This window comes from Ovis canadensis, chromosome 1 (assembly GCF_042477335.2).
Source record: "Ovis canadensis isolate MfBH-ARS-UI-01 breed Bighorn chromosome 1, ARS-UI_OviCan_v2, whole genome shotgun sequence".
NCBI lineage: Eukaryota > Metazoa > Chordata > Mammalia > Artiodactyla > Bovidae > Ovis > Ovis canadensis.
In genome coordinates, this window is record NC_091245.1 from 187742161 (window position 1) to 187763583 (window position 21423).

Below are 21423 nucleotides of genomic sequence, written 5' to 3' on the forward strand. Positions count from 1 at the left end.
ATTTCGGATTCTTTTGTTGACTATGAGGGCCACTCCATTCCTTCTAAGGGATTCTTGCCCACCTATAACATGTTATACATCAACTATATTTCAGTAAAAATGTTAAAAGAAAATAAATGGATAGAGGAAAATATAGCATGCTAACATTAAAAGAAAGCAACAGTAGCTATAATAATTTCAGACAGAGCAGACTTCAAGGAGGATTATCAGGGATGAAGAGAGGCATTATGTAATGAAAAAGAGGTCAGTTCTCCAAGAAGACATAATAATCCTTAATGTATATATACCTAATGACAGAGTGTCAGACTGCATGTGACAAAAACTAATAGAATTACAAAGTAAATGAATCACTATCACAGTGGGGGCTTCAATACCCTTATGTAGAAAGTGGATACATCTAACAGGCAGAAAGTCAGTAAGGCCCTAGCATACCATTTATCAGCTGGATATAATTGGTATCCATAGACTACTTATTCAGCAACAATAGAGTATACATTCTTCTGAAGCTGGAACATTCAGCAAGATAAACCACATTCTGGACCATTAAACATACTTTAATAAATGTAAAAAGCACAGAAGTTATACAATGTCTTCTCTCAGATCATAGTGATATTAAACTAGAAATTAAGAACAGAGAGATAACTGAAAACCCCCAAATCTGTTGATATTAAACAATACATTTCTAAATAGCATGGGTTAAAGCAGATGTTTCAAGAGAAATTTTAAAATATTTTAAACTTAATGAAAATGACAATGTAGATTATGAAAACTTGTGGAATGAAACAAAAGCAGTGCTTAGTGGGAAATTTATAGCATTGAATACATGTATTAGAAAAGAAGACAGATTTAAATCAATCATATAAGCTTCCACCTTGAGAAACTAGAAAAAGAAGAGCAAATTACATCCAAAGCAAGCAGAAGAAGATAAGAAATCAATGGACTTGACCAAGGAAATTGATAGAAAAAGTAAATGAAACCAGAGAGTTCTTTGAAAAGCTCACAAAAACTGGTAAGTCTCTAGGCAGACCTAACTAAGAGAAAAAGAGAGAGGACACAATTTACTAACATCAGAAATGAAAAAGGATCACTACAGATCCTATGGCACTAAACAGATAATGAAGGGATATTGTGAGTAACTCTTTGCCTACAATAGAATTGATAATGTAGATGAAAAGGGCTAATTACTTGAAATACAACTTGCCAAAACTCAGAAGAAATAGGAAATCTGAATAGGCCTTAATCTATTAAACTTCTTTGATGCAATAATTAATAGCTTTCTAAAACATAAAGCACCAGGCCTGGAAGGGGTCTCTGGTGATTCTACCAAACATTCAAGGAAGAAATTATACCATTCTCTACAATCTGTTTCAGGTAGTAGAAGCTCACTCATTCTATAAGGCCAGCATTACCCTAATACCAAAATCAGACAAAGACATTAAGAAAGAAAGAAAGAAAGTGCTAAGTCATGTACCTCTCTTGAGATCCCATGAACTATAGCCTGCCAGGCTTGTCTGTCCATGGGATTCTCCAGGCAAGAATACTGGAGTGAGTTGCCATAAAGAAAACTACAAACCAACATCCCTCATAAATGTAGGCATGGAAATCCAACAATGTATAATAAGAGTTATACACCACATCCAAGTGGAATTTATCCCAGGCATGCAAGGTGGTACTGCATTTTAAAATCAGTTAATGTAATGGATCATGTCAACAGACTGAAAAAGAACATGATCATATTAATAGAGGCAGAAAAACTACTTGACAGTACCAAATACCCTTCATGACAAAAACTCTCGGTTATCTAGAATTAGAGAGGAGCATCTTCAACCTTATGAAGAATGTGTACTAAAAACCTACCTCATACTTAATGGTTATTCTGCCATTTTTGTAGATTTTTGAGTTGCACATCAAATCTGGGCTGATCACTCCACACTTACTTAGCCTGCCTGTGAGGTTCATGACAGTTTCCCTAGCCCTGTGATCATCAATGATTTCAAACTCACCAATGCAACCATGCTTCATCGTTACAGTTAGAAACCTGGTGATGACTTTGGAGCATGGCCTAATAGGGACCTGGCGTTTGCCTCTCTTTTCAGCATTGTTGATACTCTTGAGAGCGTCAGCCAGGACATTCATGTGCACCATTCTGGCAGCATGGAAAGGTGGCGGAAAGAGCAGTGATAAAACTTTTAGCAGGTGGCGTGTTCATCTTTGTAGAAAATCAGAATGAATTGACTTAAAAAAAATAAGTGGGGTTAATAAGTAAACAAGTGATTATAGCAGGGTTGTAGGATGCAAGGTTAGTATACAAAAGTCAGCTGCTTTCCTATATACCTATATAGAACAAGTGGAATTTGAAATATAAAACACAGTGCCATTTAAATTAGCATCAACAAATGAAATACTTAAGTATAAATTTAATAAAATACAAGATTTATTTAAGGAAAACTATAACAAAATTGGACGAAAAGTGGATGAAATCAGAGAACTATTAATAAGTGGAGAAATATTCCATGGTTGTCGATGGGAAGATTCAATGGTGTCAGTATGTCAGGTCTTCCCAGTTTGAAGTACAGAGTCCGTGTAATCTCAACCAAAATTCCTGAAAGTTATTTTGTGGATATTGACAAGGTGATTCTAAAGCTTACCTGAAGAAACAAGAAACCTGAGAATAAGCAGCACAGTATTAGAGAAGGGCAGAGTTGGAGGACTGACACAACATGACTTCAGGCTATTATAATCAAGAAAGGGTGGTGTTGACCTTCCCTGGTAGCTATTATAATCAAGAAAGGGTGGTGTTGACCTTCCCTGCCCTCCTCAACAAGAGAAGCCACTGCAAGGGAGGCCTGTGCACAACGACTAGAGAGTAGCCCCTGCTTGGTACCACTAGAGGGAAGCCCCCCTAGCAACAAAGATCCCGCACAGCCAAAAATAAATAAATAATTTTTTAAAAAGCTGCAATGTTACAGAAAGAATAGACAGATGAAATAGCCCAGAGATAGACCCATATCCTTATAATCAGCTAATCTTTCACAAAAGAGGAGATGGTTCGATAGCATCACTGACTCAATGGACATGAATGTGAGCAAAGTCCAGGAGGTAGTGAAGGACAAGGAAGCCTGGTGTGCTATAGTCCATGGGGTCGCAAAGAGTTGGACATGACTTAGTGACTGAATAACAATCTTTGGCAAAAAGAGCAAAGACAATACAATGGAGCAAAGATAGTCTTTTTAACAAGTGATGTTGGAACAACTGGACATCTACATTTAAAAATGAATTTAGATACAACTCTTACACCTTTCACAAAATTAACTTAAAATGGATCACAGACCTCAGTGTAGAATACAAAAATATAAAATTCTTAGATCACATGGGAAAAACCTAGATGGTCTTGGGTAGGGTGATGACTTTTTAGATACAACATCAAAATCACGATCCATTAAAGAAATAATGGGTAATTTGGACTTCATTAAAAAAAGGTCAAAGACCATAACAGACACCTCACAAAAGAAGATATACAAATGGCAAATAAGTAGAAATGCAAATTAAAACAATATACCACTATACAACTGTTAGAATGGCCAAAATCTGGAACACTAACACCACCAAATATTGACCAACAGGAATTTTCATTTTTGATGGAAGTGCAAAATGCTATAGTCACTTCACGTTGTCAGTTTCTTACAAGACTGTGCATACTCTATACAATATGTTATTATCTTCTGTTCTGAACAATGCACTTCATGGAAATGAGACATCTGTAAATGACTATCTGGATTGAACTTTAATCCCTATGCACTCAAGACACATTTATTTAATGAGTGAAAATTACTAATACTATTATGACTCATCTGTAGAAATGTTAGTGATTCTAACTTGAATCATGAATGTTAATGTATTGACACACCAAAATAAAATTTCTCTAAACTCTTAAAAAAAGTCTATACACATACTCTTAACATATGATTCGGCAGTCCTACTCCTTGGTATTTACCTGAAGGGGTTGAAAATTCATGTCTACACAAAAGCCTGCACACAAATGTTTATAGCAGCTTTATTCATAGTTGCTGAATCGTGGAAGCAACCAAAATGACCTTCAGCAGGTGAGTGGATAAGTAAACCATGGTACATTGAGACAACAAAATATTATTCAGCACTAAAAAGAAATGAGCTATCAAGTCATGAAAAGACATGGAGGAACCTTAAGTGCATATTGTTAAGAGAAAGAAGCTAATTGAAAGGGCTGCATATGTATGATTCCAACCATATGACATTCTGGAAAAGGTAAAACTATGGAGATGATAAAAAGATTATTGGTTGCCAGGGGGCTGGGGAGAATGGGGAAAGGATGAATAGGAGCACAGAGGATTTAAAGGGAGGGCAAATATACATCATGAGAAACGCTGGACTGGAAGAAACACAAGCTGGAATCAAGATTGCCGGGAGAAATATCAATAACCTCAGATATGCAGATGACACCACCCTTATGGCAGAAAGTGAAGAGGAACTAAAAGCCTCTTGATGAAAGTGAAAGTGGAAAGTGAAAAAGTTGGCCTAAAGCTCAACATTCAGAAAACGAAGATCATGGTATCTGGTCCCATCACTTTATGGGAAATAGATGGGGAAACAGTGTCAGACTTTATTTTTTTGGGCTCCAAAATCACTGCAGATGGTGATTGCAGCCATGAAATTAAAAGACGCTTACTCCTTGGAAGAAAAGTTATGACCAACCTAGATAGCATATTCAAAAGCAGAGACATTACTTTGCTGACTAAGGTCCGTCTAGTCAAGGCTATGGTTTTTCCAGTAGTCATGTATGGATGTGAGAGTTGGACTGTGAAGAAGGCTGAGCACCGAAGAATTGATGCTTTTGAACTGTGGTGTTGGAGAAGACTCTTGAGAATCCCTTGGACTGCAAGGAGATCCAACCAGTCCATTCTGAAGGAGATCAGCCCTGGGATTTCTTTGGAAGGACTGATGCTAAAGCTGAAACTCCAGTACTTTGGCCACCTCATGAGAAGAGTTGACTCATTGGAAAAGACTCTGATGCTGGGAGGGATTGGGGGCAGGAGAAGAAGGGGACAACAGAGGATGAGATGGCTGGATGGCATCACGGATTCGATGGACGTGAGTCTGAGTGGACTTCGGGAGTTGGTGATGGACAGGGAGGCCTGGCGTGCTGCGATTCATGGGTTCGCAATGAGTCGGAAATGACTGAGCGACTGAACTGAACTGAAATACTCTGCATGTTACTATGTGGTGGATACAGATTATTATACATGTCTATTTCAAATCCTGAAAGATGATGCTGTGAAAGTGCTGCACTCAATATGCCAGGAAATTTGGAAAACTCAGCAGTGGCCACAGGACTGGAAAAGGTCAGTTTTCATTCCAATCCCAAAGAAAGGCAATGCCAAAGAATGCTCAAACTACCGCACAATTACACTCATCTCACATGCTAGTAAAGTAATGCTCAAAATTCTCCAAGCCAGGCTTCAGCAATACGTGAACTGTGAACTTCCTGATGTTCAAGCTGGTTTTAGAAAAGGCAGAGGAACCAGAGATCAAATTACCAACATCTGCTGGATCATGGAAAAAGCAAGAGTTCCAGAAAAACATCTATTTCTGCTTTATTGACTATGCCAAAGCCTTTGACTGTGTGAATCACAATAAACTGTGGATAATTCTTCAGGAGATGGGAATACCAGACCACGTGACCTGCCTCTTGAGAAATCTGTATGCAGGTCAGGAAGCAACAGTTAGAAATGGACATGGAACAACAGACTGGTTCCAAATAGGAAAAGGAGTACATCAAGGCTGTATATTGTCACCCTGCTTATTTAACTTTTATGCAGAGTACATCATGAGAAACGCTAGACTGGAAGAAACACAAGCTGGAATCAAGGTTGCTGGGAGAAATATCAATAACCTCAGATATGCAGATGACACCACCCTTATGGCAGAAAGTGAAGAGGAACTAAAAAGCCTTTTGATGAAAGTGAAAGAGGAAAGTGAAAAAGTTGGCTTAAAATTCAACATTCAGAAAACAAAGATCATGGCATCCAGTCCCATCACTTCATGGGAAATAGATGGGGAAACAGTGTCAGACTTTATTTTGGGGGGTTCCAAAATCACTGCAGATGGTGACTGCAGCCATGAAATTAAAAGACGCTTACTCCTTGGAAGAAAAGTTATGCCCAACCTAGATAGCACGTTGAAAAGCAGAGACATTACTTTGCCAACAAAGGTCCGTCTAGTCAAGGCTATGATTTTCCCTGTGGTCATGTTTGGATGTGAGAGTTGGACTGTGAAGAAAGCTGAGCGCCGAAGAATTGATGCTTTTGAACTGTGGTGTTGGAGAAGACTCTTGAGAGTCCCTTGGACTGCAAGGAGATCCAACTAGTCCATTCTAAAGGAGATCAGCCCTGGGATTTCTTTGGAAGGACTGATGCTAAAGCTGAAACTCCAGTACTTTGGCCACCTCATGTGAAGAGTTGACTCGTTAGAAAAGACTGATGCTGGGAGGGATTGGAGGCAGGAGGAGAAGGGGACGACAGAGGATGAGATGGCTGGATGGCATCACTGACTCGATGGACGTGAATCTGAGTGAACTCTGGGAGTTGGTGATGGACAGGGAGGCCTGGTGTGCTGTGATTCATGGGGTTGCAAAGAGTCAGACATGACTGAGCAACTGAACTGAACAGTGACATGTAAGGATTTGTCTATACCCATGTAATATACGACACCAAGAGTGAACCTTAACAGGGAACTATACTCAATATCTTGTAATAAACTATAATGGAAATAATCTAAAAAATTATGTGTGTGTATATAAAAAAATATATATATAACTGAATCACATTGCTGCGCACCTGAAACATTGTAAGTCAGCCATACTTTAATACAGTATATATATTTAAAAAAGAAAAAACTGAACCTTAATGTAAACTGTGTATTTTGGGTGACTGTGAAGTGCCAGTGTAGGTACATCAGTTTTAACAAAGGTACCGCCTGGTCAGTGATGTTGATGGTGGGTTGGGCTATACACATGATGGGGAAGGGGTATATGGGAAGTTTTTGTGCCTTCTCAATTTTGCTGTGACTTAAGATTGCTCTAAAAATTGTCTTTAAAAATGGGAATGTTCAATAGAGTTCATAATAAGATTTGCTAGCTTTGTGAAACTCCTCTTTGTGTGTAGGTTTTTAAGTGTGTATTTATTATTCATTTTTAGTTGAGTGGGTCTTTGTTGCTGTGCTTGCTTTTCTCTAGTTGCAGAGAGCAGGGGCTCTTCTTTGTTGCATTGCAAGGGCTTCTCATTGTGGTGGCTTCTCTTGTTGACGGGCTCTAGGGCACACGGGCTTCAGTTGCAGCGTGTGGGTTCAGTGGTTGTAGTCCCTGAGCTCTAGAGCAAGCCTTAGTAGTTGTGGTGCAGGGCTTAGATGCTCCATGGCGTGTGGGATCTTCCTGGACCAGGGATCAAACCTGTGTCTCCTGCACTGGTTTACCGCTGTATTCTTTACCACTGGACCACCAGGGAAGGCCTGCATGTAGTTTTGTTGAGACTAGAAGGGGAAAATTTTAAAGACTGTGGGTGTGGCAGACAGTGTCATTATATTTTCATATGATTGTTAGAAGTTTTACTTTTTGTTTTCTGACTGTCCTTTACTCATTTTTCTGTGGCTATTTAACTGTCTTATTGATTCACAAGGGCATTTTACATAGAGAGACTATTTAACTCTTAATCATATATGTTGCAAAACCTATTGATAGGTATAAAGTGATTATATCAGGTTTCAATTTTTAAAATAATTTTCCCTTTTAGGGCAGATCCATATACTTTTCCTCCTCCTCCAACTAAGTACCTGCCCCTTCCTTCGAAGTACACAGTGGGCACTCAGACTGATTATCGGGATGCTGAAGTTCAAACAGACCCATATTCTCCAGAATATGTAGTATGTCAAGATTCCATCCCTGAGCTCCTGACCCTGGCTACTCTCACGTGGGGTGAGTTGGAAATTCTTTTGAATATTTGCAGATGACAGTCCTGATGACCACGCATGCTATTGAGTTCTTGGAAATGACACACACAGGCAACTGTGTTTTAAAGTATTGCTGTTTAAAGTGTCTTGCTCAGTAGAGCTACTTCATAGACTCATACACTTTCTGATAGATTTGTTCAAAGAGAGATACCCCATTATCATTGTAAGGACACTTCTTGTCCTTTTTCCCTGAAGTTGAAGTTACATTTAGACTTAATTTTGTGGTTACTTTGCTGACGATTCACCTCCCGCTTCTCACTGTTTCTCTCAGTGAATCAGCTCCTTTTCACTGAGAAATTTATATTCTTTCTTTACACATAAGTTTTTTTGAGTATATAATACTGAATGCATATTCCAACATGTAATAAGCATGACATATTCATATTCCAACAAGAAATAATGTTGTCTTATAATATACATTATGTATATTGTAAATATAGCAATAATATGCATTTTGCATTTTCCAACAAGTAATAATATCCTCTTACTTTGCTAAAATATCTTGGGATTTATCAAGACTCTCATATACTTTATTTGATGATTTGGGTGATTTCTTTTGATATTATATCTGAAATGCTCAGAAATTCACTCTCAGAGTATAGAAATTCACTCTGGTCTAGGCCTTTATAATGTGAAACTATAAAAATTAATAAGAGAAGGGGCCTTTAGAAATTGTTAGAAATTACCTTATTAAACTCATTTGATTGTGCTTAGGAAGCTGAGAACCAGAGACTGATCCCTTAAAGGTCATGGAAATACTTAGTGCTTTGTAATGATTTTTATTAAAATCATTTTATCAAAATGAGGTTGCTTTTGTTTCCCCAATGTAATGAATTGCTGTGATCAAATCTGTGTTAGTAGCAACAAGGATGTTCACGTCTGAGTTCTAGTTTTGATTCTTGTTTCTTGGCTCACTTCTTAGATCCAGATTAAGCATTCTTGACACCCACAGTTTAAAGGAGAGACTCTACCTTAAGTCTAGATGACAGATTCAGAGTATGCTGAAATCTTTCCTTCTCCTTTGAACACACAGAAAACATAATTATGAAAATTAATAACCACACTTAAAATCAAGAAAATCGATCATTTAGCAGTGAAGACTTCTTCCTAAAAGGGAATCTGTGATGATGAGCAGGGACTCTGAATGGTGAGGAGCCAGACCTGAGTTACCTGATTAAACTAAAGGAGGGAGAAACTTCTCTCCTGCCCACAGGTAGGACTGAAGCCCAGTGCTTGCCAGTCTTTGCCAGGTACTCCTACCTGCGGCCTTGAGCTTTACCTCTTGGTGTGGGAAGGGCTTAGCTTTGAGCTGCAGACCGACTGGGGCCACACCCTCGAAAACAAGAGGTTTAGGTAGGGGCTCAGAAATGCTTCACTTGGTAAAGACCTAATTGGAGCCCTGCCCTGGCAGCTCGGGTTGAAGTATCAATAAAAAGCTCCATGAGTCAGGCCTACCTCCTTGTTGGTGAGGTCCTGGGTAAAAGTTTAAATGGAGGCCTACATATTATGTGTGTAGACGTTTAAACATTATAAATCAAGCTACTGTCCTTTAGATACAATACAGTCTATATTTTTCACAATTTTTTATAAAAAGCTGAAAGGACAAGTGTACATTTGAAACTCTTAGACTCCTTGGGATTGCACGCTGGCATGTGGCCGCAGTGGGAGAGGCTGCCTGGTGGCTGGCCCTTTTCTCTGGCTCTGTTCCTCATCATGAGGGCTTGCTGTGCATGCCTGTGATTGCCTCTCCTGTCCTGCTCTTCCATTTTCTGTTTAGACATCCTTGCAAACAGCTGCTATGTGGCCACCCCTTGGGCTTAAGGGTGAACAAACAGTAGCATGTAGTCTGCCCTCAGGAGTCTGAATCCTGCAAAGTGGCCCATATAGATTTTGGAAGTGGGCATGGGGCCGTTTACGCAAGGAATTCCAGGCTCCCTAAGAGATGGAGTACCTCCAGGTGGGCATTCTGTAGTATCTTTAAAGTGCTGTGGGAGAATAAGCCAAATCTAGAATTCTTCCACCAGCCAAACTCTTACTCAGGAGAGAAGGTGAAATAAAGACACTTTCATAGGACAGAACATTTCATAGGTCTATCTCATAGGATATTGTAAACACTAATTAAATTCATTTATGTAATGTGCTTAGGCCAATGCCTAGTATGGAAATAAGCATTCTATAAATGTTAGCTATTGATCTGAATAAGGTAAGAATAAAAGGACATCCTTGAACATACTTCCAAGTTCAGTCGCTCAGTCATGTCCAACTCTTTGCGGCCCCATGGACCGCCAGGCCTCCCTGTCCCTCACCAACTCCCAGATCTTACTCAAACTCATGTCCATTGAGTCGGTGATGCCATCCAGCCATCTCATCCTCTGTCATCCCCTTCTCCTCCTGCCTTCAATCTTTCCCAGCATCAGGGTCTTTTCCAATCAAGTGGCCAAAATATTGGAGTTTCAGCTTCAACATCAGTCCTTCCAATGAATATTCAGGATTGATTTCCTTTAGGAAGGACTGGTTGGATCGCCTTGCTGTCCAAGGGACTCTCAAGAGTCTTCTCCAACACCACAGTTCAAAAGCATCAATTCTTCAGTGCTCAGCTTTCTTTATAGTCCAACTCTCACATCCATACATGACTACTGGAAAACCATAGCTTTGACTAAATGGATCTTTGTTGGCAAAGTAATGTCTCTGCTTTTGAATATGCTATTTAGGTTGGTCATAACTTTTCTTCCAAGGAGTAAGTGTCTTTTAATTTCATGGCTGCAATCACCATCAGCATTAATTTTGAGCACCCAAAAATAAAGTCTGTCACTGTTTCCACTGTTTCTCCATCTATTTCCCATGAAGTGATGGGACCATATGCCATGATCTTAGCTTTCTGAATGTTGAGTTTTAAGCCAGCTTTTTTCATTCTCCTCTTTCACTTTCATCAAGAGGCTCTTTAGTTCTTCTTCACTTTTTGCCATAAGGGTGGTATCATCTGCGTATCTGAGGTTATTGATATTTCTCCTGGCAATCTTGATTCCAGCTCGTGTTTCTTCCAGTCCAGCGTTTCTCATGATGTACTCTGCATAAAAGTTAAATAAGCAGGGTGACAATATACAGCCTTGACGTACTCCTTCTCCTATTTGGAACCAGTCTGTTGTTCCATGTCCAGTTCTAACTGTTGCTTCTTGACCTGCATACAGACTTCTCAGGAGGCAAGTCAGGTGTTCTGGCATTCCAATCTTTTGAAGAATTTTCCACAGTTTATTGTGATCCACACAGTCAAAGGCTTTGGCAGAGTCAATAAAGCAGAAGTAGATGTTTTTCTGGAACTCTCTTGAAAAGATCTCTAGTCTTTCCCATTCTATTGTTTTCCTCTATTTCGTTGCACTAATCACTGAGAAAGGCTTTCTTATCTCTCCTAGCTATTCTTTGGAATTCTGCTTTCACATGGGTATATCTTTCCTTTTCTCCTTTGCCTTTCGCTTGTCTTCTTTTCATAGCTGTTTGTAAAGCCTCCTCGGACAACCATTTTGCTTTTTTGCATTTCTTGGGGATGGTCTTGATTCCTGTCTCCTGTACAGTGTCCCGAACCTCTGTCCGTAGTTCTTCAGGCACTCTATCAGATCTAATCCCTTGAATCTATTTGTTGCTTCCATTGTATAGTCATAAGGGATTTGATTTAGGTCATACCTGAATGATCTAATGGTTTTTCCCTACTTTCTTCAATTTAAGTCTGAATTTGGCAATAAGGAGTTCAGGATCTGAGCCACAGTCAACTCCCAGTCTTGTGTTTGCTGACTGTATAGAGCTTCTTCATCTTTGGCTGCAAATAATATAATTAATCTGATTTCGGTATGGACCATCTGGTGATGTCCACGTGTAGAGTCTTCTCTTTTGTTGTTGGAAGAGGATGTTTGCTATGACCAGTGCATTCTGTTGGCAAAACCCTGCTTCATTCTGTACTCCAAGGCCCAATTTGCCCATTACTCCAGGTATTTCTTGACTTCCTACTTTTGCATTCCAGTCCCCTATAATGAAAAGGACATCTATTTTGGGTGATAGTTCCAGAAAGTCTTGTAGGTCTTCATGTATGCATGCATGCTAAGTCACTTCAGTCATGCCTGATTCTTTGTGACCCTATGGATTGTAGCCTGCCAGGCTCTCTTGTCCAAGGGATTCTCTAGCCAAGAATACTTGAGTGGGTTGCCACTCCCTCCTCTGGGGGATCCTCCAGAACCAGGGATCGAACCTTTGTCTCTTGCATCTCCTGCATTGGGAGGTGGGTTCTTTACCATTAGCACCACCTGGGAAGCCCATAGGTATTCATAGAACCTTTCAACTCAGCCTCTTTGGCATTAGTGGTTGGGGCATAGACTTGGATTACTATGATGTTGAATGGTTTGCTTTGCAAACAAACAGAAAATTCTGTCATTTTTGTGATTGGACCCAAGTGCTGCATTTCAGACTCTTTTGTTGGCTATGAAGACTACTCCATTTCTCCTAAGGGATTCTTGCCCACAGTAGTAGATATAATGGTCTTCTGAATTATTTTTGCCTTTCCTGCCCATTTTAGTTCACTGATTCATAAAATGTTGATGTTTACTCTTGCCATCTCCTGTTTGACCACTTCCAGTTTATCTTGATTATGGCCTGACATTCCAGGTTCCTGTACAATATTGTTGTTTACAGTATGAGACTTTACTTTCACCACCAGACATCCACAACTGGGCGTCATCTCCACTTTGGCTCAGTCTCTTCTTTCCTTCTGGAGCTATTTCTCCACTCTTCTCCAGTAGCATATTGGACACCTACCAATCCAGGGGGCTCATCTTTCAGTGTCATCTCTTTTTGCCTTTTCATACTGTTCATGGGGTTCTCAGGGCAAGAATGCCGAAGTGGTTTGTCATCTTCTCCAGTGGACCTCGTTTTGTCATATCTCTCTGCCATAACCCAGCAGTCTTGCGTGGTCCTATATGGCATGGTTCAAAGTTTCATTGAGTTATACAAGGCCACCATTTTGGTTCATTTTCTGTGATTGTGGTTTCCATTCTGTCTGCCCTCTGATGGATGGGGGTGCAAGCTTCCTGATGGGAGGGACTGGCTGTGGGGGAAACTAGGTCTTTCTCTGGTGGGCAGGGCCATGCCCAGTATATCTTTAATCCAGTTTTCTGCTGATGGGTGGGGCTGTGCTCCCTCTCTGTAGGTTGGACTAAGGTGGCCCAGTCCCTTGAGTTTGCAGGCTCTATGGTGGAGCTATAGGGTCTATGGGAGGGGTAATGGTGACCTCCTCCACAAGGACTCATGCCAGTACATTGTGCCTCCCAGGACTATTGCTGTCAATACCTCTGACCCTGTGGCAGGCCACTGTTGACCCATGCCTCTGTTGGAGACTCCCAAACACTCATAGGCAAGTCTGGCTCAGTCTCTGTGGGGTCACTGCTCCTTTCTCCTGGGTCCTGGAGCACATATGGTTTTGTCTTTTCCTTCCAACAGTTTATTTCCCCAGTGCTGTGGGAGCTTTATAATCAAATCCAACTGGGATTCTTATCATTAATGATAAGGCAAATGGGTTGGGTTTGGGGGAGCTAGGCTGGTGTGGATACTAAACATCCTGCCCTGCATGGGGCAGGCCCATCCAAAAATTAATTGTTGGCCCAATACGGTATTAATAGCATCCTGGTTGAGAAATAATTGAGTTAATGCAGTAAAGTAAGAGAAGAAAAATTAGGTTTGCGGATTAGAAAGAAGAAGCAAAACTATTTTCACTTGTAGGCAATGCACTCATTTTAAAAATTTTAATGAACTGAACTAAGAACCTCAGTTCAGTAAGGTAGCTTATTGTGAAATCTGCATATAATTTTACTTCTTCCTTCCCTGGTAGCAGTACAGGAGACACTGGTTCTATCCCTGAGTTGGAAAGATCCCCTGGAGAAGGTCATGGCAACCCACTCCAGTATTCTTGCCTGGAAGGCAACCCACTCCAGTATTCTTGCCTGGAGAATTCTGTGGACAGCCCATGCGACTGCAAGAAGTCAGACTCACCCTTTCACTTTCTGGTGAAAGTGACTGGTGAAAGGTGACTGAGCGACTCACCCTTTCACTTTCTGACTTGGATGCATTTTTCTTTATTTCTTTCTCTCTCTCTCTTTTTTCCCCCCAATTTCTCTGGTTAGGGTTTCCAGTACTATGTTGAATAGGAGTGGTGAGAGTGTGCACTGTTACCTTGTTCCTGATCTTAGAGAAAAAGCTTTTAACCTTTCACTGTTGAGTATAGTATTAGCTGTGGGATTCTCTGTATAGTTCATTTTTGTTTAATATTTGTTTCTAGAGAGGGAGTATAGTGTAGTATGTAAGACTGCAAGGGCCAGATTGTCATGGGCAAATTATGGGTTTCTTCTGCAAGTTATTTTGATATTTCTTTGTATTTCAAAAGATGGATTTTTCCAATACGGAACGTTCCAAGGTGTGATTATTTAGTAATCACCTAATATCTTTAAATACTTCCATGCAAATGAAATGTCTTCTGACTGAGTTGCTAATAAGAAAGAGTGCAGGGCACAGATACTACATTCTCAGGCACATGTGGAGACGTATTCCAATATCATTTCATCTTGTCATAACCTTGTATTTAAAGAGGACAGGAGCTGAGAGGGAGTCAATTAAATACTAGTAGGTATGTGAGTGTGTCTGTGTGTTTATTAAGTGTTCTGCCTCATCCTCTAGGTCGAGGTCTCCCGGCAGGACAAGCTGAAGTAGAGATGATAGAACGTGCCCGGGAGAAGCGTGCTTGGGAAGACACCCTGCCCTCTCTGAGTGACACCTCCCAGTTTGAGAAAAGGAGGCGGATGATGAATGCCATGGAGAGGAAGGAGTGGGCCTTCAGAGAGCAGGAGATTGAGAAGTAGGTTCTCAGTTACCCAGACAATTGCTCCTACACTGATGGGATTACTGTTAATACTTTTATTTATTTATTTAAATTTAAAAAATTTTTTTAATTTTAAAATCTTTAATTCTTACATGCGTTCCCAAACATGAACCCCCCTCCCACCTCCCTCCCCATAACATCTCTGTGGGTCATGCCCATGCACCAGCCCCAAGCATGCTGTATCCTGTGTCAGACATAGACTGGCGATTCAATTCTTACATGACGGTATACATGTTAGAATGCCAAGCAACAGAGCAAATAGAGTTCCCAAATGTAAGGGTTTAAAAGCAGTCCTTAACCTGTAGAGTTAGGAGACTGGGTTTCAGGAGCAATAACTCCATTATTTTTTCTCCAATAATATAAATATATATATAATGCCTTCTTTATGTGTGAAGTTCAGTGTGGAACCCAGATTTGAACAACTCCTCACAGCATCTCTGATCTTCTCTTTTCTCTTTAGTAACTTATCTAGACTGTCACAGAATTCCACTGATTTTTGCAAAATGTCTTTCAGACTGATCCTTTCTGTTCTTTACCAGCTCCAGGGTCCCTCGACTTTGACCCTCTTCCTATCCATCAAACAGCCTCCTGGCTGACCCTGTCTCTTCCCCCTGGTACCGGATTCAGTCAGGACCTCTTGGGTTCTAGCTGCAGCTAATAAGGCATTTATATTTAAAAGACAAACTATGGAATGTTTCAGTTAAGAGATGACCTCACAGTACATAAGTAACAATATGCTAGGGTATTTCTGGTTGAATTTTTAGCCATTTTAACTGATGTATTTTCAGTAATGAGATTATCTCTGAATACGTAGAAATTATGAGGACCAAAAAATTCCAGCTCCTTAGCAAGAAGAGGGGGGAGGGAAATTCTTGAGGTGCCCTTTGTTCCTGTGCTGAGGTGCTTCATTGCTCATAGCATTGCTACCAAGCCCCTGACAATGTACTGTCTCTGCTGAGGCCCCACTTCTCGCTTGTCAGTGTGGCGAATCGCAACCCTGTTGATCCTCAAGTGCCGAGTTAATGGCTACTTTTAAGAAGCCTTTCCCACCACCCCGCTCCTTCCTTCTGATCAACTGGGAAGAGCACTGAAAGAGGTGCTCTGCCATTTCTTCCCCTGCAGAAGTCTTTTCATTCTCTGCCCTGGGGTTTTGATCCCTGTGTTATAAATGTTGGCTTAGATGCCTACTTCATTGAAACAGTGCTCCTTGAGACAGTGCATTTTATCTTGTCCACCATTGTTTTATTCCCTGCCTGGCATACGTGTTTGACAAATAAGTGATTGGATAAATTATGATGTAAAATTTTAAGTAAGAGTAAAATGTTCACATCTCCATTTTAGAAAGGAAAATCTTGACCACGACATGGAGCAAAGATTGGAAGGCGGCGAGACTAGACTAACATGTAGAGTCCGAGTCAGGAGAGAGGTGACCAAGACATGAGCTAGGGGACAGGCGCAAGAAGCATTTCAGAGGAGGGAAGGAGGCAGGAGAAGGAGTAGGTTTCCGGGGGAATAAAGTGAGTGAGGTTTCTTTGAAGGGATGATTGGAGATTCAAGTAGATGGAAGTTCCGGTTCAGAGCTATCTGGGCTGAAGCAGATACTTTGAAGTCGTATGTGCACATAAGCAAGGTAGTCCTGGAGAACAGTGAGAAGGTGAGGTAAAGGGAGTGAAGAATGAATATCCGTATGTGTCAGATGCTGGCATTTTCGCTCTCACCACTTAAGGTAGCATGCCACAACCACGTTTTCTCTCAATCCTCCTGTTTCTTAACTCTCCAGCAATACCTGTCGGCCTGAAACTGTGGACAAACATTTTTCGGTTCACTTAGGCCCTTCTGCCTAGAGATGCACCCATATAATATTCTTCTTATATAAAGCCTATAGAGTGCCTACCCCAACCCCCAACTCATTTCCCACAGTTTTGCCAGAGTGGTCTTTTTAAAATGCATGAATATGGTGCCAGCCTGAAGAGAAGGTCCTATTTATGGCAAATGTTCCCTTTCTCTAATAGAGCATCCCGTTTGAGAGACCGTAGGCTTCTTTATGATTGTAATTTGCTTGAAGATTGCAGGAGATTCGCCTGGAAGTTCTAAAAGAGCTGCTGAAGAAGCGTGACGAGAATCAAAAAGAAGTGAACATGGCACGCTTGAATGCCCAGTGGTCTAAACTACAGGAAGCGAAGGAGGCAAAGTTGGCGCAGATTCAGCGCAAGCACGTGTCAGGTGATGGTGCAGCACCAGCCCGCAAGGGGTGGAAAAGCTGGCTCCGCTTTGGATTTTTGGCCAAAGCTGATTTAACAGTGATAGAATTATTTTTTGGTCCTAGTGTTATTTAACTGATAAGTAACAATATGATAAGGAGATGAGTTATTTCTCAAAAGTAGAAAAGTGGAGGAAAATTCATCACGAAGAAAATCAAGTAATGGTATTCTAACAGGTAGCAAGGTGTTGGCATTTATGGACTCTGTGTGTGTGTGTTGTGTGTAGGTATTGGGCTACCCACATTCATAGGCTGAAGCCCTGGATAGAGAGCTTTATTTCTTAACCTGTTTTTCATTGTTTCCCACTAAAAGAGGCATTCAGATATCTTTTTTCCTATTTATCCCCCTTCCAGGAAATTAAAATTTTTTTAAAAGCCCCCTGTGCTGGGTCTTCTTTTCCATGCAGGGGCTTCAGTATTGTGGCACGTGGGCTTAGTTGCCCCATGCCTGGCGTGTGAGATCTTAGTTCCCTGACCAGGGATCAAATTCATATCCCATGCATTGCAAGGCAGACTCTTAACCACTGGACCAGTAGGGAAGTCCCTGTCATGAAATTTTAATACCATAGGTGTACTATATATCTGTTTATATATTATAAATATATCTGTACTTTATACATAAAAGAGAAGTCAGTGGAGGATTAAAAATGACTTAATAAAAATTTTTAGTTAGAATTTAAAGTAAAAAATTTTAATTTAGCATTTAGCTTTATAGCTGTACTTGCTGAGTAACTTTTAATATAATTTATTTACTTATAAAAGTTATACTGTACCATTTATATATGCAGATTAGCAATCTCTACACATAATAATAGCAATGTAATCACAGTAAAGAAGTATTCAAAAACTTCCTAGTAAAACAATTACAAAAATTAATTTCTTAAAAATTATTTTTAGTGAACTTTTAACTTTATTGACGTGAGAAAATAACTTTTAACTTAATTAGCTGCCGCATATGCATTTAGATACTGCCAACATTTTTTTCTGTTCAGCAGTTGACATAATTAGCAATGGGTTGACTCTTTTTTTCTTGTTACTCCTTCTATCCCTCTCTCTCCATCCTCTGGGATCACCTCCCAATAAACTACCCGCACACATGCCCTTATCTCAGGTTCTGTCTTTGGGGGAACCCAGGCTAAGAAACGACTCAAATGTCACTTCCTCCCGGAAGACCTTCAAGGACCCCTGCCCCCAGAAAGTCAAGTGCTTGTTGTCTGCTCTCAGTGTTATATGCCCCTGAATTTTTTTGAGTGTGTAAGAAAATGACTTTTCACTTAACTAGCTTTTAGGTATGCATTTAGATATTGTCAACAGTTTTTTCTTTTCAGTCCTTGAAATAACCAGTGATGGGTTGACTAATTTTCATAAATAACTAAGGCTTCCCAGGTGGCTCAATGGTAAAGAATCTGCCTGCTAGTGCCGGAGACACCAGTTTGATCCCTGGGTGAAAAAGATCCCCTGTAGAAGGAAATGGCAACCCACTTCAATATTCTTGCCTGGGAAATCCCATGGACAGAGAAACTTGGTGGGTACAGTTCATGAGGCTGCAAAAGAGTCGGACACAACTTAGCAATTAAACAAAAACAAAATAAAATATACAGTATTTTAATCATGAAATTCCAACTCACACACAAAAGCCCTGAGGGTCACATATAGATAACATTCAAAAGGCAGCAGTGGTACATGCAGCCACCTCTTACAATATGGCTTCAAAATCTCACAATCTGATTTTACACCCATTGAGAGTACCTGATGTAGAGCCTTCAAAAGGGGGTGGGTCTGTGATGGGTTTGAAAGAAAAGGAGCATGTAGAGGTAGTAATCCTGATTCCTTAAATTAGTAAACTAGTATGTACAGCTGAGCCTGCCAAATAATTCTGAAACTATAAGCTTAGGTATATTCTAATTTATTCTGGTGTTAGCCAAGATGACCAGAGATTTTTTGAAGAGCTTGTAGCCTTCCTTTCCTTTTAATTATTCTCTTAGGAGAAAATAATTCCCTCATCTCTATTGAAGACATGTATTTTTTAGTTACTTTGAGTTTCTTTCATTCATTGCACAAACTTATTTCTGGCCCAGAGCTTAGAATGCAGTTATAAAAGATTTTTGATGAGTACCAATTGAGGACACTAGCTGATTCAGCTTCTGTCATATCCACCTGTTCTTTGTCTTAAGTGTTATATTCGGGCTGCAGTTAGTGATCATGATGAAATTTATTCAGCTCAATAATCTCCTTGTGAATAAAACTACAACTGGTTTACTAGCCTGTATTTGGATCATTCAGAAAAATATTTTAGAGATAGTCATGGAGGTATGTTTTATTTTAGCAATCAGAAAACTTATGGGAAAGGGAAAGAATATAGAAGGGAAGTTGGAGAGAAGAAATATCATCAAGGATTATTGTGATTATGCATCACAGGTCTATGGACCTCTATCTCGCCTTGGTCGTTTCCCAGACAACAATTCAGAGGACTTTGTAGTAAAAAACCACTATCTCAACACCTATGAAGGTAAGCAGTTCCCATAATTACAAGCCTAGTATAAGAGAGTTATCTTAGAAATATGAAATATAGCAATTTAGATTAAAAGCTAATCAAAAATAAAATATTTGCAAGAAATAGCCATTACACATTTAGTATTATTAATAATGAGTTCATAGAAACCAATAAAAACTATAAAGACCCAAATAAATGGATACACTATGCAACAATTTACCAAGCAGTAAAGTCAATAAACTACTAAACATTTAAACATGTTAATGTCACTAAAATCAAAGTTATGCAAAAATAAAATAGAAAAAGTTTTTATACCAGGTTTATGATGCAAACAAGAAATATGTAATGAAATCAGCCCTTTATGAAGAAACACCAGAATACTAGTGGGCAAGGGAATGGATAAACTAGGGGATAAACTAATGGAGAGGGTTATACCTGTTGTATACCTGGAGAAGGGAATGGCAACCCACTCCAGTATTCTTGCCTGGAGGATCCCACAGACAGAGGAGCCTAGCAGGCTTCAGTCCATGGGGTCACAAAGAGTCGGACGACTGTGTGACTACCACCACTATGCTGCTAAGTCACTTCAGTCGTGTCCGACTCTGTGTGACCCCATAGATGGCAGCCCACCAGGCTCCCCTGTCCCTGGGATTCTCCAGGCAAGAACATTGGAGTGGGTTGCCATTTCCTTCTCCAATGCATGAAAGTGAAGTAGCTCAGTCGTGTCCGACCCTCAGTGACCCCATGGACTGCAGCCTTCCAGGCTCCTCCATCCATGGGATTTTCCAGGCAAGAGTACTGGAGTGGGGTGCCATTGCCTTCTCCGACCACCACTATACCTGTTGTAAAGTCCAAGAGAGCCTTAATTAAATTATTTAAATTTCAGTTGAGAGGTTGGAGAATCATATGGCCAAGATCGTGCATTGACGGTCACACCACTGAACTTGTACCTCTGGCTGACCCTCTCTAGAGCTGAATATGATAACCTGGTGTACAGCCACTTTAGAATGGTGGTGCCATGTATCATATGATCATTAACTTCCTGTTTATTATTGTGGTATTATTACTTTTTCGTAGGACAGTGGTTTCATTTTAGACTGCATTTCTTATTTTACAATCTAAGTTACCAAGAATATAAGTTAATTATATAGAAATTTCCTTTGTATTTCAAGGACAATTCAATTATATGAGGTCAATAATTCTAAATAAAACCACTTGGCAAACTGCTAATAAAATTAACAGTATGCTTTCAAATGATATATTTAAGCACCAGACGCTAATCATGTACTTCCTTTCCATAGGATTAGTTGAGCTTGAGTCATGTCTCCCAGATTTTGTGACACAACCCCGAGTTAAACCACCAAAACCAAAAGTCACTACTACCAAAGATGGTTTTCTAAAGAGGGCTGCAAGGGTGGACCGTGAGTTGGCAGAGGTTCATAAGGTATGCTGCTGCTGCTGCTTTTTTTTTTTAACTTTCTTAGCAAATTTTATTTATTTTTATTTATTGGAAGATAATTGCTTTACAATGTTGTGTTGGTTTCTGTTGTACAACATGAATCAGCTATAAGTATACATATATCCCCTTCCTCTTAGCCTCCCTCCCACCCCTCTTGATCATCACAGAGCACTGAGGTGAGTTCCTATCTGGATGACAAGATGCTTCTAGTGGGGCTTTTGCAGAGTTATACTACACTCCAAGACTGCACTTTGTCT

General features: G+C 40.1%; 1 protein-coding gene across 6 annotated transcripts in view; it reads left to right on the top strand.

The window, feature by feature from the left end:
* The window catches only part of CFAP91 (cilia and flagella associated protein 91), a 135670-nt gene that overhangs the window by 19388 nt on the left and 94859 nt on the right, over nt 1–21423 (top strand). For all 6 annotated transcript variants that reach the window (XR_011249402.1, XM_069554750.1, XM_069554755.1 and 3 more), the window contains 5 exons: nt 7824–8005; nt 14752–14929; nt 17019–17176; nt 19540–19722; nt 21009–21151. Coding sequence is in view for 5 of the 6 variants with exons in the window: in XM_069554750.1 (XP_069410851.1) it covers nt 7824–8005; nt 14752–14929; nt 17019–17176; nt 19540–19722; nt 21009–21151 (844 nt within the window). In the remaining variant the exon portion in view is untranslated. The remainder of the gene's footprint in view (nt 1–7823; nt 8006–14751; nt 14930–17018; nt 17177–19539; nt 19723–21008; nt 21152–21423) is intronic.